This window comes from Zootermopsis nevadensis, unplaced genomic scaffold (genome assembly GCF_977971745.1).
Source record: "Zootermopsis nevadensis isolate Lab colony 2312 unplaced genomic scaffold, Znev_1.0 Znev_ptg000030l, whole genome shotgun sequence".
Lineage (NCBI taxonomy): Eukaryota > Metazoa > Arthropoda > Insecta > Blattodea > Termopsidae > Zootermopsis > Zootermopsis nevadensis.
In genome coordinates this window covers 16,699,442-16,716,125 of record NW_028259162.1, presented here as the reverse complement: position 1 = coordinate 16,716,125, position 16,684 = coordinate 16,699,442, and the positions used below count along the sequence as shown (strand labels likewise).

At 38.8% G+C, this 16,684-nt stretch overlaps 1 protein-coding gene and 1 long non-coding RNA gene across 7 annotated transcripts in view; one reads left to right on the top strand and one right to left on the bottom strand.

Moving 5' to 3' along the window:
• The window catches only part of LOC147872187 (uncharacterized), a 38,407-nt gene extending 36,388 nt beyond the window's left edge, over positions 1–2,019 (bottom strand). The window contains exons 1-2 of the long non-coding RNA XR_015537860.1: positions 1,710–2,019; positions 151–272 (exon numbers count right to left, since the gene is read on the bottom strand). This is a non-coding gene — a long non-coding RNA (uncharacterized LOC147872187). The remainder of the gene's footprint in view (positions 1–150; positions 273–1,709) is intronic.
• Positions 1–16,684, top strand: part of LOC110831736 (uncharacterized) — a 125,392-nt gene that overhangs the window by 41,489 nt on the left and 67,219 nt on the right. For 5 of the 6 annotated variants that reach the window (XM_087358762.1, XM_087358763.1, XM_087358761.1 and 2 more), the window contains one exon: positions 2,054–2,161. In XM_087358762.1, coding sequence (XP_087214888.1) covers positions 2,054–2,161 — 108 coding nt within the window. Of the gene's footprint in view, positions 1–2,053; positions 2,162–3,806; positions 4,038–13,058; positions 13,376–16,684 lie in introns of those variants that run through there. The other variant, XM_087358764.1, reaches the window with a different exon arrangement.

Sequence of the window (16,684 nt, the reverse complement as noted above, 5' to 3'; positions counted from 1 at the left end):
TGAGAATGAGAGATGGGCTGAAATGGCTCAACGTTGGTTCAATTCCCTTATGTAAAACAATAGGACGCAGTGAAACGTACATTGTTTCAGTACGCAAATGTCCGATGTTGCCAGAAGTTCGTTCGCTTGAGCACAAGTAGATCTCCCTACCTGTTCCTGACCTAGTGCTGTGTAGTGTATGGTGTACTTAGATCCTTCTTGTGCACGTGTCGCATTGGCGTCCTTATGCATGCAACCATGGATGTTAACCTTGGCGCGCTCCCCGTTAACACCTGTGAAGTAAAATTATGATCCATACAGATCATATGACAAAATGCATTCATCGCACGTCTACAAGACGTACACACCGCTCAAATATTTTGTTTAAAGTATTTTTCTGTTCCGCAAAATACATTATATGAGCTTTCAATTAAAATGGCAGCCAACTGTAGCTAACCTAATCTGCAACTACACATAACATATGTTTGATAAAACTATCTATAATGAGAGATTAAATGTTGGCTTTTTCTAACTATTATGTTGGAACATGCAATTTCTTATAAAAATTCGCGGCACACCGGTCGTGGTACACTGCTTTAGAGTAAGGAACACATTTTGGTTACGTTCTGTCTGTCGGTCAAGCACGTATTTCAGCCGAGGTTGTGCTGCCATCTATCAGTCGTCATACGAAATATTAATTCTGCCATATAACCCGAGAACGGCATAAAGGATTATGAAAATTCGTACAGATTGCACTTCAAAACTGTATCTTTCAATTTGTTCTTAAAGTTTCCTGTTATCTACCGCACGAAACTTATGCTGCATAGTGACTAACTAAGAGCATAGTTATGTAAAAACAGACGCACGCCAAGCAGCTGAGAAAATTAGTATAAAAATACGATTTGGTAGTTTTGTAATTTGGAACACTGTTAGTAGGAAGCGTGTGTTATTGGGAGCCCTGTATTAGCAGCTTGCTAAAACTGTTTTCGTAAAACATAAAATAAACAATGGAAAAGTAGAAGAATTTCATTAGGACAAACACGATAAAAGCAGCGAACGAAGCGTTTGGCGTTCGTCTTCTGTTTGTGGTTGCTTGTGAAGCCACGCTCTAGAAAATTCTCTTAGTTTCATTTTACATAAAACGATTAATAACCACTACAAAGAATGCCACTTTATTCTGTAATCATATCCAATTCGCGAGACGAGTTATTAAACCCATAATGCCTTCTTTAGGTATATTATATTACACAGAATAAATTTTCGTCATGCAGATTCTATTGAAGGAACGAATACAGTAAATATATGTATCAGATACAAGGATAAAATCAGAAGAAATTGGGGAGAGAGTTAAACTGTCTACTGAAGAAGGTGCCTTAAACTCCTTTCAGTATCACGGCGCCTAATTTTCTTGGAGACCGGTCAATCAAGTATGAACATAAACAGAAATTTCAGAAGCAAAATGTAAAGCGAAACCGTCGTATCATGTACTAAAACTTGCCCTAGAATAAAAAACAATATTATTTACAATTCCAGGGAGGATAGTCAGCCACCGAGTCGGGAACTGAACCCGGGACCCTCCGAATTCAAAACACGAATTACAACCATTGAACCGCGTCATCTGATATCGTAACTCGATTCTAGTATATTTCTATTCATGTATTTTCAAATCAATGTATTTCCTAATCACCAGTTATAATCATACAAATGTTCGAATCGGTTCTTAAACTTACCCAAAATGCTTGAATTCATTCAGCAAACGCGGTTATCAATTTTCTTTCTATTCGTGGACCACTTCAATGGCCTTACAATTCATACATCAACGTTCTGTAACAGTAGATATTTGACACTGCAAAATGCATAGAATCTAACAAGTAACAAGAACCTCGCATAACGAAATACCAACGTGGTAAAATTAAAACTTGAATGCGTCGTGCCTTCTTGATCGGAAAACAATTTCAGGACGATAAATCATTAGACATTACTGTTTACACGACAGAAGAAAACGCTTTCTTTCCGTCTTTTGTTTATCATTTCCGTGCGCTGCTGTTGCTGACGTCATGCGACTGTGTTCCAGATCGCTCAAGAGCTCAATCAAGTTCTCGGAAACCTGAACGCTGCCGCCCCCACTCAACAAAACGGGGAATCACATGCAATCAATGGCGACTCGACTCAGGCACAGCAGGTATGTGAACACTTAAGTGCGGGGTTTCCCGTTAAATTTTCCTTTACAGAAGAAGCATGCATTGGGAAATAACATAAGTTTCCTTCGAGGTTTACTACTACAGTCCACAGATCAGGAGAAAATCCCTGCTAGGAATTCGATATACGCGCATGCGCAAGATTTCGCGGTGAGTGATGACCCATCCTAAAAGCATTCGTTCCACAACCACTGAACGAACAACAGACGACAGGCTTTCATGTGTTCTAATGGGTACAGCTTTAAGATTACCTCACAGCGGCACAGTGATTTAATCTAGAATATTATCGCAACAACCACAGAACACATTAGAGGTGCACTCACTACACGCTACTCTTAACTGCTTGATGTTTCCAGTCTGTGTAGTAGCGTAAAACTCTGACGTATCACACTTCCCACCAATAGCAGCCCTCTAGTCCGTACCGCACCAGAAACGACTTCCCTCAGCAGGGTTTTTCTCGTGATCTGTGGACAGTACGTAGGCCATGGACAGCTGGGATTATAAATAACCTGTATAGGACGTGGTCAGCATTTCCAACACGGGTAATAATGCATTATCGAATACGTCGTGATAATACGTCTGTAAAACCTGACCTATTTCAATTCCAACTCCATATTCGCACGCACCAAATAAGAATAGCAAACTAGGCTGTTGCGACAGAGTCTCATTTGATGCGTAGTAAATAGCATTGTGTACCAACAAGTAGGCGAAATTAATATATCTTAGGTTTAAGATTTCAAGTTTTAGTCACATTTATTTAATGTGTTGACAAATTCGAATGATCAGTGCAGCAAATTCGAACACGTCATGTTTGTGGGTGGGAAATAGACTTTATTAGCCATGCACAAAATGTGGACTTTGTGTGTAGCCATGAGATTGGAATCTGATGGCCTTAAACAAAAATATTATGTTCCTTCTTATACACCACCTTGATACAAGGCGAATATTAGAAAAAAATGTTTTTATGCGATTAATTCCTTACTAACCAAATGAGCTTTAAATGGATAATTGCTCTGCTTTGACGAGTTAGTTCGTTCGGTTTTAGAATGTTAAAAGGGCTAATTATTTCCCTCTATCTCGATCCAGCCACTGTCTGTCTTCCTGGACGGAGACACCCTATTGGTCCAGACCATTTCCTCATTCTCTGTGACTCTAGTTGCCCAATTCTACCTAGCCTAGTCCTTATTTTGATACTGTATAAAATATAAACGTCTGAACATCCCAAATTCAGCCCTGAAGATGGAGACAGCATGTTATTTACGTTCGGCATACATTTGTTTTTTTAACCAAATGAGTAAATACCAACTGCAAACGATGGACCCCATTTCATGAAGTTGGTTGCTTGGCGAGCCAGTGATAGAACAGTTTCTTACACAACCACAGACCAATATTTCACTATCCCACACAGCGACCTTCTAATTTAATTTAAATTAATGGATTGAAGTGTTTTGATACACGGCTCAAGTGACATAACTAAAAATGGTACCCCTCCCTCCCTCCCCCCTCCCACTCTCTCACATACGGTGGTGGCTATTCCTGTGAGAGCTACGGACCGAAGTTTTGGCTTGTACTAAACTTTGAACAGAGGCCAACTTATATATAAGTAATTTTATCATGTCATTCCGTGTTCGGGGCTGGTTATAACGAGCAGAGGGGGTCAAATGTCACACCCCTGTCTCTGAGTCTGTAACTCGTTCACATCTTCGCGGTTTACAAAACAGATCATAGTTCTACTCGTTGCGTGATATAATATGCGAGGTTTTATACACAATGCCGGGAGCTGGCAACGTGCCTTGGAGCGCAAGGCTGTGAAGAACAGTTGAACGAGAAGCAAGCGGCTGACTAGACTCAGAGGAGAAGGTTATTTATTTATTTATTTATTGTTTTTATTATTTCCTGGATTTACTTCTGTCTTTTTTATGTGTGTATGTGGCAGGAAATGTGTCGTTTTATAATTGGTTGTTGCATGAAGTTGTGTTGGTGGGGGTGGCCTCTTTGTGATAGGTTACAAATCCAAAGGGGGAAGTGCTGTTTCGTACAAAAGTGGCATTAAGAAAACATCTGCATTTGTTTGTCTCATTTTGTGAATGGCAAGATCTTTAGGTAACAGTGATACTTATAATTTGTGCTATGCATGTGGATCTTCAAACCTTAATTCAGAATTTCGATACTCAGCCTGTAAAATGTTCTTTTCGCTGTAGAAACTGTCCGCAGGTTATTCGTTACGTCAAGGAAATAAAATTAGAATACAATAATTAAAAACGTATTTCATTGTATAACCCGCTGTTTATATATTTACTTACCATACAGTTCGAGGAACAATATTTGGAAGGTTTAGAACTGAACTATCAAGATATTGGGGGACCTTGCAATATGTGCATCTGTGTTCTATGTGTTATTCACATCTGACTGCGTCATCAAATCACAAACGATTCGATGGACGACACATGCATTATATATGAAGCAAACAAGACATGCATACACAATTTTGATAATAAAACCTAATTAAAAAAAGAGTTGATATACCAACGACAGGATAATATTAAAATGGAGGAGGCTGCAAGGACCCGTAAGGTGATTTCAAGGTAACTGATGTGACGTGGTCATCTTCCATCATACGTATTGATTTAAATGTTTTAACAGGTTTAAATAACATTTAAGAAGAGAGTTTTAAGAAAAACTATGGAACCTCTTCAATATTTTTTAAGATCGAATAATTTTCGACAATACAGGTTTTGGGAAATTGCTGCCGCAGTTGGCAGCACTACTGGCCACTATACGCATAACCAAAATAGATTTAAAAAAACAGTCACATCTTGGCGGGCGTTTATGTCACAGGAAACATGCTTCTTATTGCATAATCTGCAGAGAGAGAAAAATACTAAATGCCAGCAGTCTGCTTCATAATTATCTCAAAATAAATAAAAATTAATATATAGTTTACGTCTGGAAACGGGAGAACGTTACACTGGAATTTTCGTATAGAACAATTCGTCCATCCATTGTTTAGTATGGCCATCAATTATTGTAAAGAAATAATATAATTTCAGAAAAAGATTTTAGGTTTTCATGGCTGTAAACTTGTCGATGAGTTATAACGCAGTAATGTTTGGTGCAGATAAGTTGGTAATCACCTATAAGACTACATGGTGTCGTAAACTAGAAAACTACAAACACATATTTCAGACATCTGAAAAATGTTCCGTAAGAAGTATTTGTACCTAAAAGACAGTATGTGAGAAAATACAAGATTTTTGAATACATAGATTGTACAACATGCCTTGTATTCTTACGATAGTCAGACCATGGAGATTGGAATGGGATATACATGTAACTTAAATGGAGAACAAAATGATTGTGGAGTAAACCTAGGTTAAAGGGGAGTAAGATATTGAAAGATAATATTAAAATGGATTTAATATAAGTGGGTTATGGCGATGGTAGATGGACTAAACTGTCTCAGCATAGGTGATTTTTTTATCAGCGATGTTAAAAATGTACGGTGCTATTGCCAGTTAATAAACCCTTTAGAGCTTAGTGGGAATTATATGTACCACCTGATTTAACAATCAGTAGGCCTAACTGTGTATTTTATATTTATGACGATCAGTGAGTAGAGCGATTATTCCTTTAAGCAGCATTAACTAGTAGGATTTGAGGTTTTCACGGCGGTGAGTTTGAAGATGGCTGTCTTCTGGAATATTGCGCCGTGTAGTCTGGTAGAAGTTTACCGACGTTTCAGAGGTAAACTCATCGCCCTGATGATGGAGGGAGCAAGGACTTCTGAAACGTCGATAAAATTTTACCAGACTACACGGCGCAACAATCCAGAAGATAGACATCTTCATCTTTACCAAATTTATCTTTGTAATGGTGAGGTAATTTTGTCTTTGTGGACTAAATTCTTAAATATTATTCAGACGAGCTACGGCATCAAATTTTTATCCTTACCAGAAAGACGAGCGGGCATTGCCTGGGAACCTTCTAAGTATAAGATGATTTTTCTCCCCTTCCCCCCAGAAATTGTCTCTCACTTCTCCACATCAATTTTCTCTCATGTTATTCTTCCCAACTCTCTCTCTCCGGAATCAAAGCGCTAATTATAGATTGTAATTAATTACAACATAGGTGACAGAACGAAACCACAATGCGTAAAAAACCTTAAAGTTGAGGGGCAAAACGCATGCCTGGGAATCAAAATGTTGTTTGTGAAACAGAAAGTTTAATTGCTAACCTAGATTCTAAGGATATTTAATGGCGCTGATTTTAAGCCGTGCACCGCGCAATCAGATACGGAAACGATAAAAAGTGAAGGACACTGGCGCCATTCCAAACGGATTGCTAGCAAGTTGCCAAGGTTCTAAATTAAATAACCCTCTACGCTCTGTCACATTAGAGTGTGATTCGCGCAGAAAACTTTGTAATTTATCTCACAGACCTACAGAATTTGCTTTGACAATAGCGTATTATGATACCCGGAAAATATAAAGTGTCTTCTGGGTTGTTGCGCCGTGTAGTGTCATATAAAACCGACGTTTCAGAAATGTTTACTGCCTCCATTATCAGGGCAAGACAACATCCCATGAGTCATTTTCTAAGTTTTGACTGTTCATGGCAAATGTATAGTACCTTTTTAAAAACAATATGTGGAGGTGTTTGTCCTCGAAAATTGTAATAAGTATTTCCTTCTGGAGGAAATTCCAGAAAGCAGATGTGGCCTTTACAAAAACACTGTTCCAGAATCTGAAAAATTACTAAAATAATCTTTTATAAATCGTCGAGAAATGAACCGCAGATATCTTGGATGTGGACCGAGAGTGCTATATACTGCACCAAAATCTCTCTGTTAAAATTTTGCTACAAACAATAATGAACCAGACAGCTGCAGGGGACAATATCGAAAGCTCAGTCTACAACTTAAAAACGTGTTTGGAGCAACAAGACGGAAATAACTCGAGGTCAACTAAGCACAATCACGTGGACTGTGGCCTTCTGGGTCATGCCACGTGTAGTCTTGTAGGTGGTTACCAAAGAATCGGATAAAATCGTCGTTTCCATCCCCATATTCTATCCTGACGAAAATCACTAATCACTTTAACAGAACCACTGTTTATGAGTTTTTTTTGTGAAATCTGGCACCAGTCATTAAAACTGAATTATATCTGAACGTTTTATGTTACGTTAAGACCTCGTTTTGGAAGGTGTGTCTCAGGACCAATCCTATAAAATCTTGTATGTGGCATAAATCTTTACGTTTTAGTTCTAGGAAGTTGGCTAAACTGATATATACAACATTCGTACCAAAGTAGGTTAGTCACTATACCACAACAGCCTACGTCTGGCCCCAATACTTTTAAATAGGAGCATTACCCTCCCACAAACGCCGAGGTCTTGCAAGCGATCTGTTTCCATGATTTTTCAACCAACATATTTTGTTTATCCAGTAAAAAGAAAGTAGAGGAGACGGAAACATCACGAACACTCGTATAGATCCATCATGATACAGGCACTGGAGTTTTTTTTAAATTCTGTCCCTTCGTATATATAAAGAAAGCGTGTGGTCGTGTTCCACTTTCCCGGGCATAGAAGACATTCCTTGAGTTTAAATACAAAACACTTTAAATTTGCGTGGCGTAAGATAATAAAAATTACTGTAAATGATCTGCCCCCTTTAGTCGTGATCATACGGCAACCTCTTCAACAACACAGTTATGCCGGTAGTCTAAACAGTGACCAACAGGCGCATGTCCAGACTTAATGCATACATATTGTATAAAAATGTTTTCTTGGATTCTGTGCATCGTTTAAATTATAAATAAAATCACAACGTTTCGGGAGATGGTTTCTGCTTCCATCTTCAGGTAAAAAGGAACAAGACACAAACCCTCTTTGTTGGTCCCCATAGCCTCAGATTTGGACAGATGCAACGTGGAAGTTCCCGGAATAAACATTACGGACAGCGACAATCATCTGCGAGAGATAACTTAGATATATGGATGGGTACCCAACCCGTGTGTAAGACGGCTTCAGAAACGCTGTGATTTTATTTATAACTTAGACGATGGACAAAGTCCAAGAAAACTATTTTACAGATTATAACGCATCATCAGAAACCTTCCGGCTTCATCTGAATGCACAGTTTCACAACAGAGTAGACGTAACTTTCTGAGCATTAATAAAAAATATGTAGGTGGCGTGTGGGTCTATTGTCACCAAGACATGATGCGTCCTCGGGTTCTGGATAGTGGGGAACGTCCCTAGATATATACTGCGTAAGCAGTCACGGACATCAGACAAGGGGCAGTCTTCCGTCTTGGGGGTTGTGTAGGGGGTTAAAAAATCAACCAGAGCAAAAGAAAATCCCAGCATGTTACGAAATGATACACAGGGTCTCGGACTAGGACCGATGCCTTGTAAAGATCCAAGCAACGGAAAATGGAGAATTAGATTTGGAATATTTGAGGTTTCCACGGCATTGCATCTGAAGATGGCTGTCTTCTGTGTTGTTGCGCCGTATAGTCTGGTAGGAGTTTACCGACGTTTCAGAGACCCTTGCTGCTGATTCCATCATCAGGAGGCAGCAAGGACTTCTGAAACGTACGTAAACTTCTACCAGACTACACGGTGCAACAACCCAAAATACAGCAATTTTTATGAGATTTGGAAGTTGTCAGTGTATGCCAGGTTTTATGAAAACAGTGTGAAGACAATTAGGAAATATTAGTTAGCTTCATTTGGAGTACAAGAAGTCAGATGGGATGAAGATAGCACAGAACTAGCAGACGATTATACATTCTTCTATGGAAATGGGAATATACGAGGTGCGATCGGAAAGTTTCAAGACTGTGTCAATAGAGGGCGAACCGGATGTAGTACGAGCTTCTGCCTTTAGGGGGTGCGGCCTACATTCATAGTGAATCAGTGTGCCAGCCGGCATAATCGAATTAGCATTTGTTTCTTAGTTACGGGCGTTTTGGTAGTGCATTACACCGACCCTCCTGCGATTTCGGAATGGCGGATTTTCATGAACAAATCAAATTTTGCCAAAGACTCGCCAAAACGGCTACGGAAACCTATAAAATGCTAAAGCAAGCATTTGGGGAGTCCGCAGTGGGTCGTGCATAAACTTTTGTGTGGCATTCACGTTTTAAAAATGGCCGAAACTCTGTCGATGATGACGAGCGTTCTAGACGACCATCTTCGAGCACAACGCCCGAAAATGTTACGAAGATTCGGCAGGCCATTCACGAAGATCGACGTCGTACCATCAACGACTTGTGCGACATTGTTGGGATAGGCTATGGGACCTGTCAGCTGATTCTAAAGGAAGAACTCCACATGCGACGCATCCTGTCTGAGGACCAGAAGCAGAATCGACTTCTCGTTTGTCAGGAGCTCAAAGATCTTGCAAGAACCGACCCCAACTTCCTTTCTAAGGTTATCTTCCCAAAGATGAAAATTCAGCTAAAGGGAAGGAGATTTGAGACGATAGAAGAGATTCAGGCAGAATCGCAGATGGTGCTTGACAGGCTGACAAAGAAAGATTTCCAGGGATGCTTACAGGCTTGGCAGCGGCGCTGAGATAGTTGTGTTCACTCCCAGGGGAACTACTTCGAGGGTGATGGATGAATTTAATACCTGAGATAAGTGTACGGTTTTTTGTTTTTGTTTTTTTATGGGCGCAGTCTTGAAACTTTCCGATCGCACCTCGTAAATCACAGCTTATAGACGTGCTGTTTTGTACATAACGGGATCATATAAGCAGTTTAGAGGGTAGAGTTTGTTGTTGACAGGTTGCCACATATAATACCGTAAGGGACCGTTGGTATGATGTTCTATTTGAATATGCATCAATTATCTAAGGATAAATGTGATGATACAGACGACAGCTTTTGTATGGAAGTGAAGCTAGTATGTGATCAACCATCTAATGAACATTTTGTTAGGATATTCAATGCTAGGATATTTTCAAAACGATAATTGGGAATGCGTTTACATGAAACTAGTATTGATAATTCGGTTAGAGTGGTAAACTCTGTAACATCAAAAAATATAGTTGTGGAGAACACTGCATAATGATACGCTCCATAATTTGCACTCTTCATCAAGGAGGTGAGTAATGCGTACACCATTTTGGTTGGAAAGCGGGAAAAGAAAGTACCACTATGAAGGTTCGGACGTAAGTGGGAGGATAATATTTTAATGGATTTTATGGAATCAGGTTTGAGGTATGGACTGGAGACATGTTCAGGACTCGAAACGATGGCATTCTGAATATGGAAATGAATATTTGGGTTCCATAAAATGTGGTGAATTTCTTGACTAGCAGAGCTTCTCAAACGGACTGCGCTCCATGGAATTATTTCGTTAGTGGTGACGTGTGAGAAATACAAATGCTCCATTGTTCGTTTACGGAATTAAATTACCATACGATACATTCCGAACAATAAGTTTGTAGAACTGTGTTACTATCGATAATATAGGTACATTACCGAATTTAATTATAATTGAATGCGGTAATGTATCTATTGACTGTGTGAAGACAGACGTTCTATTATAATAATGGGCGATGCACATTCCGACATCCGCACTCCCTACATTCTTCTTCTTCTTCTCCTTCTCCTTCTACTACTACTACTACTACTACTACTACTACTACTTCCCCCCACCTTTCTAAACCATAGTCTCTCGTCTCTTCTCATTAAAATATCCTTTCGTCAATATTTTAATTTACCAAAACCACTTTAGTTTCCAGACACGTTCTTAGTTCACATTAAATTTATCACACCAAATTTAAAATTCCGTAGCAATTCTCTTCGTTATTACATCTGACATTTTAAATTTAATTCTTTTAAATTTAATGCCAAATTTCTGTTGCATCTCTTCCGATTTCTGTTTACGTACAATCCTCTAATTTAAAATTCTGTTAAACTCTTTCCCTCAGCTGCAACGTACCACCAAATCAAGCTACAAGTGAGTGATTTTGATTTTATTATAGTAATTTATTTTTGTTGTTTTGATAATAACTTGCAGTTCTATAGTTTGTAGACTATACGTTAATTAACAAGAGAATTTCTCATTAATGGCATTTCACATCACCTGACCATCCAGCCTTTCTGAAACTTCAGGGACACAAACAGATTTACGACTTCAGTGGTGTCAAAAATTTTACGAAAATGTATTAAAGTTTCAAAATTTAAAACTGTGGTGGATTATGGATTTCGAAGACAAAGAAGAAGACGGAGAACAGTATTTAAGTGTATCTGTATGTAATATGTCGTGAGGGTGGAAGGCAAATGAAGTCAAATCAGCATCGTGTCCAAATCCTACTTTGCTATTAGCGTTTTAAAATATTCGGTGTGTTACCAAAGAGTCTGATCTATGGTGTCGGATAAAAGATAAAACAACCGTAACAATACAAATTACGAATTTAACGCAGCTTGGTTAAATGACCTATAATATTCGTAATTTCTGTGCGTGAGACAAAATTCTTGGCCCCAATAGACAATTCGTAGCCGTCTCTATTCAAAATGTCGAGTTATACTGAGATGATAATTAAACATGATTTTAAGTACTTTTCACTAAATACGTTTTGTTACTTCGAATTGAATGTAACATTACGCCACTAAATTGCTTCCATTGCTCAGTTGAGGTTTCATTTAAATCAAATATCAATACTTAATATAAAATTGGAAAACAGTTCCTGAAATCATACAAAGCCATTGTAGTTTTCTGTTCAGTCACGCGAGAACCTAATTAAGTTACAAGGTGGAAACGTTTCTTTTGTCTGGAGTACACAGAGCTTAATCAATACCAGGTAAAGCAGAGTCCCGATTATCCGACCTAAACGGTACCTAAGGAAGGTCGGATAATACGAAGACTAAAATGTAAATATAAATAAAATTCAATAATAAAATAAGGTATAAAATTAAGAAATCTCACAAACAAAAACAGTATTTAACGGTGCGTGGTGGGGGAGTGTAATTCATCCCGCTATATTCTGAGTTGACTGTTGATAAAATGGAGCGTTCCGACACGGCATGTCCGATAAAACGGAATACGTGTCGGATAATCGAAACTCTGCTGTATTACATCTGATTTTAACGGCTCCAATAGCCGGAAGAGAAGCATTATAAATAATAAAACACTCAACTCTACTGAAGCTTAATACGGACCAATAAAATTCTTTGGTTTGTTGCCAAGAAATATTATAATGATTTTATGGGCAAAAATTACAAAATTGATTTCTGCTAGTTTTTGTGTTCATATACTAACCATTAATTGGCAGTCATGTAACTAAGATATGGAATAATTTGAATAAAACTAAAATACATTTTCATTCATCTCATATAAACGGGTACCTTCACCAATTGAGATTTTCAAAAATACTTTTATTTCCGTTTGAGTTCAAACAGCATGTCTGTACCTTAATGATATTTGCTAGCCTGGTATGACTAGTTTAAGTTGACGGGAATTAATCTTTCCGGTGTTGAACAATTTGCTGCAGTATTATCTGTGCAAACAACATTGAAAGCATAACATTTGTGCGATATTTTCATAAACTAAAATAAATGCGAAAACATCTTCACGGCAACTTAAGGCAAATGTCCCAACACAAAACCATACGCCTAAATTCAGACACCAGATCCCACCGCAGGCTCATTTTTGCTACCAGACTCGCCACCGTCAGACCTTAATTTCAATATTTTTTTTGGATGGCACATACGGCGTACTTGCGCAGTCAAGAATTATGGGCATTGAAATTTTTTGGAGTGGATAACAAATAGTTAAATTAATACACATGTCACCCCTCTGGAATTCAAAAGCCACACAAAATAGAGAAACAAATGCAGAGAGATGAAATAATAAATGTTTATTCAGACACGCGGGGTAGCCGAAGGTGTCAATTGTGGGAGTAGGGAGGGAACCTACAATTTCAGAGGATTCAAAATAAATAACGGTAAACGTGGAGTGAAGTTTGAGAAAAAATGAATCTGACGACGAGCAAGAGCACGAGCAATGTGCTCAACCTACACAAGTTCTACCAGCAACAGTCCAGCAACACACTGAGGAGGAGCCAAAGTACCAGTAATTGTGTCATCGTCAGCAAGAGGGGCTTTAAGCCCTCTGACCGCTACGATCCGCACAAAAGAGAATTCCTCACCACGCTGACGCACAAGCTCTGGCACCTCTCCATGGTACGTAACAGTGCCCATAGAGCACCGTCTGCAATATCTCGTATTGGTTACACAGTCTAGATTAAAACCGAAGATGGCTGTCTTCTGGGTTGTTGCGCCGTGTAGTCTGGTAGAAGTTTACCGACTTTCCAGAGGTCCTTGCTGCCTCCATCATCAGGGCGATGAGTTGTCACCCTGATGATGGAGGCAGCAAGGACCTCTGGAACGTCGGTAAACTTCTACCAGACTACACGGCGCAACAACCCAGAAGACAGCCATCTTCAAACTCACCGACGTGAAAACATCAAATGTTACATGATTAAAACCATCATCGAAATAAAGATCACTAAGGGAAATTTATGAAGGCACCCATCAGATACGTAAAGATAAGATTCATCCTGAAAAAGCCTATCTTTAAGTGCTTGGAAGATATCGCTAAGAATAAAAATTTCGAAATAGTCTTGCTTCTGTAGATAAGAATCAGAATTTTGAAATCATAAGTTTTGTTTCTGCAAAACAAGAATCAATATTCAACGGAAAAAGAAAAATGACCAGAGGTGGATAGTGGCTTTAATGGGTTTTAAAGCCGCGTAGTCTTGTACGTGGTTACCAACACTTATGAAAAAACCTATCACTTCCATCTTGAGGGTAGAAGATAAAGAATAGCTTGCATGTTGGTAACCACTGTAAGATTATATGGCATCATAACCCAGAACAGTACAATCCAAATGTACAAATAATCTAACGCTCTACTACAGTTTAAAATTATGATTATCTTTCGTAGCATTTCAGTGCCAGGCTTATGAACCCAGATATGGGCGTAATTTTATGCAAAGTAAATCATTTGTTGTTGTTGTTAATATATAGATCTATTAAAAATTAAACGGTACAAAATATTTCTCTGTGAAATTTAAAAATTTTACAGCGTTATCGCAAAACATTGCAGTATAACTCTGTATATTCTAGTCACCTACTTAGAATCTGCTCCTACATGATCCAACCTGCGTAAAGGATTCTCAAGTTAACTCCTTGCATGTGGTTTAGTAAGTAAAATGTTCTGTAGGCCCACATGTGTCCTCTGCGTCCATTCGTGCTACACTTCTCGTCTCCATTAATAAGTGACAAATTTCTGTAGTACGTGATAGTTAAACTAATTTTTTGAGAAACTTTGGCTTCAAAATAGAACGTGGGTGTGTATGAAAATGTTGAGATGATTTCTTTTTTGAGAAACTTTGGCTTCAAAATAGAACGTGGGTGTGTATGAAAATGTTGAGAGGCTTCCAAAAAACAGTCAGGGAGTCCAAACAATTGAAGTGATTCACATTACAAGAATTCGCAGCTGCGGACTTCATTTGTTATTTATATAAAAGGAAGCTGAACAATGTAGTTGCATGGTAACGTAACCAAATTATTTCGAGCCTTCTATTATATTTCAGTTGTTATTTTCTCTTTTGTGCCGTCTCGGCGAAGGTTAAAAAGAATCACAAACATAAAGGAAACTAATTACATGCACGCTACAGTACTTATTATGTCGCTGTGTATAAAGTGGCATGATATGAAATGCAATTACCAAAGAAAGAAGGAAAACATGTATCGATCTGTTCTTGGAAACACGTCGTTTAAAAATCTGCGCGATATTTACTTCATATTTAATAGTTGCTTATTGCATTACCATGTTATTGTAAGACAGTCTTTTACAAAATTTTCTAACAAGTCATCCGAGTACCATGGAACTTGGAACTAGGGTTGTGGAGTCGGTACTAAAACCTCCGACTCCTTCACAAAAGCTCAATATGTATTAATAAGGATAAACCTGCTAAAATGGTAAATGACACTATAAGAGATTTCATCATCACCACCACGTGAATCATCAGGCTACTTTTTGGACTTATAACCTTATATTTAAGTATATAAGTACAATGGTTATTGCGGAAATCGGTTGATTTGTAGACAGTTTGTATTCTTAAGGTACCAGAGCCAAAGTTACAAAGCATTATTCCCACACCACGTGGCTCAACGCGTCGTTGAATCTCCCTAAGCGTGGGGCCGCCGGCGACTCACACGGTATAGAAATTGTTCTTAAGATTTTATATCGAGGTCGGAGTCGGTACATTTTAATACATGAAATTTGGTCTGTCGATGATTAAGAGACAAACTGTATTTCGTGTTACGCACTTTTGCTCGTTAAAAGTAACGAACAAGCAGAATGCAAGAATGTTTGGAATTATTAATAATATTTCTGAGGATTGTAAATAAACGGAACTTCTGAACGAAGATTGGTTGATTCGTACTGATTACTATACGGGCTCAACATGGCGGTTTGAGCTTGGAATTTCGTTAAGGGCGGAATAAGCCATGTGGATTGTTGAGTTTTTGAACATTGTCCATAGACTGATGTTATAAAATTACATAACGTTTCAAGGGCTGGATATGTCCTCGGAACGTTGACAGATCAGCTCATGAAGATTGCTGACTTCTGGGTTGTTGCGAAGTAGTAGTAGTTTACCGACGTTTCAGAGGTCCATGCTTCCTCCATCATCAGGGCGCTGAAACGTTGGTGGACATCTACCAGGCTACACGGCGCAACAACCCAGAAGACAGCCATCTTCAGACTCACCGACGTGACAACCTTAAATCCTACGGAGATCAGCTCATTTTAACGGACCCCACAGAGTATGTGACCTATCCTTTCACCACACCTGAAGACCAGGACAGATCCAGTCCTCGAAACATTGTGTAATTTTATAAGCTCAGATGATGGACAATGTCCAAAAACCCAACAATTTAGATTTATTAAATCATCGTCAGAAACTTTCAGAATGGAATGGGCTATATGGAAATCGTTACAAATAGGAGTCTGGTGCCAGTCACATTGAATGCGCCCTCTGGCGACTACTCGTCTCACGAGTTCGTGGTTTTTGCTCGCACCACAAGGGCGAACACGCTGAATACGACTGCATGCAACTGGTATAACGCGAACAGTGGACTGTAATACTCATGGATGAGAGGGATTTTTCTGACTTCTGGTCAACGATGCAAACATTATATGGATGCCTGTAGATGTTGGCGGGGAGAGGTCTAAATTTTTTTCTGATGAACAATATTTTTGTACGATAAATTACATTTTATAATGTAAGATTTGAGTTTTTCACAGCTGGGAGTATGAAGATTTATGTCTTCTGGGTTGTTGCGCTGTGTGGTCTGGTGCATCGCCCTGATGACGGAGGCAGTATGATCTCTGAAACGTTGGTTAACATCGACCATACTACACAGCGCAACAACCCAGAAGACAGAAATCTGCATTTTATAAAGTACATAGTATAAACATTA